Source organism: Mytilus californianus, unplaced genomic scaffold (assembly GCF_021869535.1).
Source record: "Mytilus californianus isolate M0D057914Y unplaced genomic scaffold, xbMytCali1.0.p SCAF_18, whole genome shotgun sequence".
Classification (NCBI taxonomy): Eukaryota; Metazoa; Mollusca; class Bivalvia; order Mytilida; family Mytilidae; genus Mytilus; species Mytilus californianus.
In genome coordinates, this window is record NW_026262666.1 from 1,496,204 (window position 1) to 1,503,934 (window position 7,731).

The following is a 7,731-nucleotide window of genomic DNA, read 5'->3' on the forward strand; positions in this document are numbered from 1 at the left end:
AACATATAACAAATATGAATGGAAATGTTTAGATGATTTCCATAACTATGTTCAGTACACATTTCATATGCCATAGGGTGTCTCATTACCTAAGGTGCTCTAAAACTGTTCAAATTGACCATATATAATTCTTTTGGTGTAAAACAGCCCCACCGCTCCAAACTATTTGTTAAAATTTCAAATTCAGGAATTTCTTCATGTCTGGTAGAACAAGAAAATTTGATATGTTTTGTTGTACTTTCTATCAATTTGTTCAGTATGCAAAGCATAAGTTGTTAATCCGTTCACTGTTTGCCTATTATAAACAATACTGATAACAGAAACTTACCAATTATCAATGTTTACTTTAGCTTAATCTTTTCTTTGAAAAAAAAAGAGTAATGAATAAAATCCATCATCTGCCCCATATTATTTCAGTTTTGGAGGGTCAATGATAATCTACAAATTAAGGAGATATGATCTTGAGGTTTTGAGTTATAAGCAAAATTTTCAGACTCCTCTTGTTTTATCCATTCAAATACATTATACTTTTTTGCCCTTTGACCACCTATTTTCTTTTCATAATTCTATAAAATACATCATAAGAAGCAACCATATAAATATTCCAGAAACATTGTCTGTCTTAAACTTATGAAAAAACTAGAGGAGTTCAGTCTCCCGCAAAATCTTAAATCACTTATATCTCAAAAACGAACTAATAAACCTGTCGATATCATACCTCTTTGATATATCTAGTTAAATAATAATACAATTTTAGGACTGACTTGTTTGATTCTTGAAGAAATAAACTCAATTGGTACATCAATGAATGTTTTGATGTTTTCCTCAAAGATTGGTTCTTATGTTTTTACCATGGTATGCACCCAACAACATGAAAAATGTGATTAATGAAGATATTATTGAAGTGTTAAATCACCTAACATTTAAGGTTCTTTCTTGACTTTATAATATTATACACAGCAAACTTTATTTTGCTCCAAGGGATTGCTGCCAAAAGAGGAGATCCTCTCTGAGCAGTTACAACAATATTTTTTCCTGGAACTTTCCCTAGCCTAATTTCTTTTTCAAATTTACTGTCATTGACTGTTCAACAGTTTCTTTTCAGCTGAACTACACACTCGCTTCTGTTCAGGTTTCTTTTTCTGCACTTTTTGGTGGCTTCCTGAATGGGTACTTCCTCAATTACTATCTCTTCTTTCTCTTCCTTATCCTCCTCAGCATCTTGCTCACTCTCATTGTCACTTTCTAGTTCATCTATAAATACAACATGTACATGTGATAACCAGGTAATTGCAGATTATCGTATCATATGAGATAGATCGTGTAAAGTAGACCAACAATAATGTGTTTATCGTTGCTCTACGCTATGCAATGTCTACGACGTCAACAATACATTATGTCAGAGAATACTAAAATCAACATTAATGTTTCTTTTAAGTGGCCCTAGACCCATGTCAAATTTAAGTAGGAACATCTGCTTTATTAAAAGTATATCTAGATCTCCTGCTAAAAAGATATTGAAAGCCCTGGTAATGCATTTCACTCACATGCACATGTATGTCTTACAAATTCAGATCAACCATTAACCTACATGACTGAATGCACACCGTTACATGTAACACTTATTGCTTCAGACACTGATTGGTGAGGGCATAAAAAAAATAATTGCTCTATATTTAATTTATTTAGCAAAAGTAGCAATTTTAGTTCCTTAATATGGGCTAGCAATCTCTTAACTAATTAAATAGGAACCTACCTTTAGTGATATAAGTACATGTAATAACATATTCAAATTTCAAAAGGATTAAACAAAGAGATCTTAATTTAGCTTGTCGAAACCAATTGTCAACCATGTCTACAGACACCATACCACTATACCAGGAGCAGGACCTATATGTCGCTAAAGCAGAAAATGTAGGTCAAAGTGACCTAACTAGAATCTGAGAAACAGACCTTAACACACCAAGAAGTTAACAAACAAATATGTCTCACCTGCAATTAAGTTAATGCACAAAATTCAAAACCCAAAATTTGACAAATTCAGTGAACCGTGAAAAGTAGGTCAAGGCAAATTAACATGTTGCAGACTAACATGTGCCCCTAGTGAATCATATTATTCCAAATATTGTTGCTCTAGGTGAGATATGGACTCAGGGGTCATGGGGGTGTGGAAATACTATGCCCGACTCGTACATTTGAACACCCAGACAAGTATTTTTTTTGTCTGGGTTGCCCTAGGACAAGTAAAATATTATGCTTGACAAAATTCAATTTAATCAAAATTTTGAAATATTTTCAAAACTTATACATGTTATAAAGATGTTTTTTATGGAAATATTCTTTATAAAGCACAAAAATGTCAGTATTCACCTCTGAAGCTAACAAAACTTTAAATAGACTTATTAAGAAGGGATATAGTTACGATACTGTTGTCAGGTCATTATAAAGATTGCATATTTTGGCGTTAATATTGATTCACTTATAGGGTCTTTGCATCGGAACTAAACACATTTATTTAAAAACCAGTTGTTGGCATGACACGGGTTATGTTCTTCTCATATATGTTATGATGGTATGATACTAAACCCCTAACGGGAAGGATTGTGACTGATATTCATATGATGAAGACATAATCTTTCAATCAGTTTTATTGAAGTCTGGAGCTGGCATGTCAGTTAACTGCTAGTAGTCTGTTGTTATTTATGTATCATTGTCATTTTGTTTATTTTCTTTGGTTACATCTTCTGACATCAGACTCGGACTTCTCTTGAACTGAATTTTAATGTGCGTATTGTTATGCGTTTACTTTTCTACATTGGCTAGAGGTATAGGGGGAGGGTTGAGATCTCATAAACATGTTTAACCCCGCCGCAAGTCAGGAGCCTCTAGCCTATGTTAGTCTTGTATTATTTTTAATTTTAGTTTCCTGTGTACAATTTGGAGTTTAGTATGGCGTTCATTATCACTGAACTAGTATATATATTTGTTTAGGGGCCAGCTGAAGAACGCCTCCGGGTGCGGGAATTTCTCGCTGCATTGAAGACCTGTTGATGACCTTCTGCTGTTGTCTGTTCTATGGTCGGGTTGTTGTCTCTTTGACACATTCCCCATTTCCATTCTCAATTTTATTTATTTTATGAAAAAGAAAAAAATGATCATCAAGTGCATGAAGTGAAACAAAAGGATCCCCCCCCCGTCCCTCACATATTGCAATATTAAAACTAAGTAAGTTCAATCACCTCCCTTGGAATAATGTCCATATGTTTAGGAGGAGTTGCGCTTACAACATGTACTAGACATATGGACAGACAGACAGACGGACAGACAGACAGATTGATTCCTAAATACCCCAAAAAACTTGGTTTGCAGGTTGTATAAAAACATATATTTAAGTCAAGACATCAATGTTCATGACATTCATATTAAATAAATCCAGAAATATATCATGTATATCAAAAAAAACAAAATAAAAAAATAGGCTTCCGGGAGCCTGTAGTTGATCACCATTCACCAGTAATCTTATTGCACCATTTGCTAGATAGTAAAACCCAACCATTTGATATTCATGATATTTAACAAAACAGTCATGACAGTGCTATTGGATATTGGATCCAGCCAACCGACACATTTTTCATTGGTTTCACTTGGTCATGGCAAAGTGTTTCTAAAGAAGAAGATTGTATTTAATTTTTTTAATGAAAACAGTGCTAATTTGCATATCGGCTATGGCGGCCATCTTGGATAGGGGACCATGTCAATGGACACAATTTTCAATGGGGACCATTCAAGGACTATTTGTTCTGGAGAAGAAGATTTTTGTTTGAATTTTTAATGAAAACAGTGCTTATTTGCATATCGACCAAGACGACCAGGTCAACGGACACAATTTTTAAAGGGGACCATTCAAGGACTATTTTTAAATTGTGTTTCATTTTGCCCAGCCCAGTGGTTCTGATGAAGATTTTTGTTCAATTTTTTAATGAAAACAGTGCTAATTTGCATATCGACCATGGCTAACAGACAAATCAATATTTTTAATGTAATTTATCAGAAATGAGTTGAGTTATTACATAATCATTAACATATAAGATTAATATACATACCATTAACATCAAAGGTAATATCATTGAAATCCTGTCCTTTAAATCTAGCAATGGTTCCACTATTAATACAGTGTAACAACTTTGAGACCTTTGCCACTTGCATGGTTTCTTCTGATAGCCTGTAAAATTGGCGATGAACTCGTATGATGTAGCCCTGGAACGTTGCCAAAATATCTTGAGATGTCTCACTAAGATTCAACACTTGGGCTAAAGTTGCCATCTGTTTTCTTAGCAACGTTGAAGTCAGCAATTCTGGGTGTTTAACATCTGCCTCTCTTACAACATTTCTAAGAGCATCAACACCTCGAAAGGGGTGTCTAGCTTCTCCAGGCCACGCGAAGAGAAAGTTGCTTGTTATGCCTTCTGTAGATCTCATTTCAATAAGAAACATAATGTTCTTTTTCATTGTTTCTGTTAGTAAAACTAGCACTTTTCTGTTTTTCTTGCCTATAATTTCCACCCTTAGATGGGTTTTGCATAGATTCTTTTCAAATTCTGTAAGAGTGCTTAAAACTACATTGTCAACAACTCCTCCACACTGAGAATCTTGAAAATTCTTTAATGTCATTCTTTCAGTTTCCCCTCCACTTTTACGGTTGAAAAGAATTATCTGTGCAAGAATAAGTTGGCAATATTCCCTATAGCAATCACTTGTTAGTTCTAGTTCTTTACACCTTCTATCTATATATTTGCTGATTTTAACAACATCCTCAACTAAAGGTAGTAACTTACGTTTATTGTATTTGTTCATTTGTAATGTTCTTATTGCTTTTGCAGATATGTCTTTTGTCCACCCTAGGTCATATAACTTTAAAAAAGTTTCTGCAATTTCTCCTCCTTCTGAGTCTCCTGTTTTCAATTTCTGAAAAAGAATGTCGTCTGCAATATTCTTGAGAGACTGGCCAACTTTACAGGCCAGGGATGGAATTCCAAAAGTATTTGAAGTTGGCTCAAATTGACACAGTTCTTGCACTGAACTAATAAGAGTATTCCAATTAGAATTTCCAATAGCTTCATATATAGATGAAATGCCATGTTTTCTTAATTCAATAAGTAATCTTCCAAGTTCCCTCATTTTGTTATTTATATAAACATGCCGATGAGTCTGATTCCCATGATCAACGTACATGTTCATTCCCAACAGTATAATGTCAGGATCTGATAAAACAGCTGCTTTCACCTGATCATCACGCATATTGTCAAGTATATTATTACTGAATACTTGTGAACTGCAACTTGTCGGCATAAGTTTTTTTCCAATTTTCAAAGCTGAACTTTCATTACCTTCTTTACTCTTGGTTTTGTTTTCTGATTCACCACACTTTTTGTAATGTCTCCATAGTTCGCTTTTGCGGTACATACCATGACAAAATCAACAAGGTATTAGTTTGACATCATCTTCTTTGGAGGATCGGCATTTTGGAATAACTTCCCCTTTCCCTGATTCATAAACGTCATAATTATGTGCAAAGTCCCCTTCATTGACAAGCTTTTCCCATTGCTTTCTTCTTTCAGCTGACTTTTTTGGTAGTGCTAAGATTTTCCTAACTTTAATTTCTTTGCCATGTTTTCTTTCCAAATGTCTAGCAATATTTGGATACATTTTGTTGCAATACACACAACAATGCTTCTTGTTCTCTCGAGTTCCTTTCATAGTTTTATTTTCTATAGTTTGAAAAGTTATTCCAATTTTAGGTAGATAAAGTGCAGGATATTCTTGATCAGGATAATCTCTTTCATCAACAGAGGGCTCTACTCTATCTGTCAACAATAAGATTTATATATTAATCAAAATAGTTTGATGTTGTAAATGTCATATTATAAAGAGACATAACTTAAGAACGGTAAAAGTGACACTACCCAAATTTGTACTTGATCTGAGTTTTGTAATAAGCATTGTGTATAAGTTTCATAACATTTAGTTTAGGCAAACTTAAGTAAGAGAACGGAAACAATAAAATCAGCAATTTTTCCATTTGTAAAGGGGCATAACTCTAGAGCAGAAGACGTGACGCCACCCAAATTCAAACTCAATCTGTGCTTTGTGGTAATAAGCATTGTGTATAAGCTTCATAACATTTGGTTGAGGCAAACTAAAGTTAGAGAACAAAAACGAAATATTCAGTATTTTTTCTATTTGTAAAGGGGCATAACTCTAGAACGGTTTAAGTGACTCAACCCAAATTCAAACTTGATCTGTGTTTTGTGGTAATAAGCATTGTGTATAAGTTTCACAACATTTAGTTGAGGCAAACTTAAGTAAGAGAACGGAAATGAAAAATTCAGCAATTTTTTTCAATTTTAAAGGGGCATAACTCTAGAACGATTAAAGTGACGCCACCAATATTCAAACTTGATCTGTGTTTTGTGGTAATAAGCATTGTGTATAAGTTTCATAACATTTGGTGCTGGCAAACTAAACTTAGAGAATGGAAACGAAAAATTCAGCAATTTTTCCATTGGTAAAGGGGCATAACTCTAGAACAGTAAAAGTGACGCCACCAAAATTCAAACTTGATCCGTGTCTTGTGGTAATAAGCATTGTGTATAAGTTTAATAACATTTTGTTGAGGAAAACTAAAGTTAGAGAACGGAAACCAATTTTGGGACGTACGGACGTACGTACAGACGGACAAGGGTAAAACTTAATGCCCCCTCCACCACGGCGGGGGCATAAAAATACTACAATCCATTGTGTTCTCCTTTTGACCAGCTATACCAAGTGGACCAACAATCATTTTTCACTGGTCTGTATTTAAATTCGCCAAATCTGGTATTTTCACTTTTTTTCTGTTTGTTGACGAGAATATTAAGTTATTGCAAGAAAATAGTTAGTCCCATTTTACAACCATTTAAGGTAGATAGATACTATCCTCTGGGCATCTATCGAAAAATTTCAAATGAGATATATATAAAAGTTCACTTTTGCAAATATTTGAAAATGCTGCATATCATTCCGGACTGTAATGTTTCCCAATAAAAATATGTGTCATTACAATTTTTGTATAATTTAGAATTGTTTCAAATTGAATAAAACAAAAGGGGAAATATTTTTCCTAAAGAAAACTAAGTCTATTTATTATATTATACTGATATATATATATATAGAAAATAAGGTCCAGTGCCCCATTATTTTTTTTTTAAATTCCAAATCCAACTTTCTGGTATAAAGTTCAAAGCCTTTGTGCCTGACGATTTGTTTTTAAAGGGCAAAATATGTGTTTTCTCTATTTATAAAAAAAAGAAATTATATCTCAAAGAAGGTCCAATAGCCTTTATTTTAAATGTGTTTTTTTTTTCTAGATCATTGATCAAGAGAAATTTAAGAATATTCTATTTACTAGTTCTATAAGCATGATAAGTATCGATCTATCTTAATGGCCATATAACTCTGAAATGACAAACACGACGATTGTCAAAATGGAACTAGATCTTCATTTTATCAAAAGAAACTATATAACTAAATCTGAAGACAAGAAGTATATCATGCCTCAAGTTATCTCAGGAGAATGATTCAGTTCCAATGTATAACTCATTTATGACAATCAATTTATGTCAAAACCTTTAACCAAATTTAATAGAGCATGAAAAGTGGGTCACTACGACCTTTTCTACGTGCATGCTGTCT

The 7,731-nt window shown here is 33.5% G+C and overlaps 1 protein-coding gene across 1 annotated transcript; it reads right to left on the reverse strand.

The window, feature by feature from the left end:
• Window positions 1-1,087: 1,087 nt before the first annotated feature.
• On the reverse strand, window positions 1,088-5,298 carry LOC127726764 (uncharacterized). Its single transcript, XM_052234219.1, has 2 exons — window positions 4,104-5,298; window positions 1,088-1,254 (listed from the first exon to the last, which is right to left on the reverse strand). The coding sequence occupies exons 1-2, from the start codon at window positions 5,296-5,298 to the stop codon at window positions 1,088-1,090; spliced, it is 1,362 nt and encodes a 453-aa protein (XP_052090179.1).
• Window positions 5,299-7,731: the final 2,433 nt, after the last annotated feature.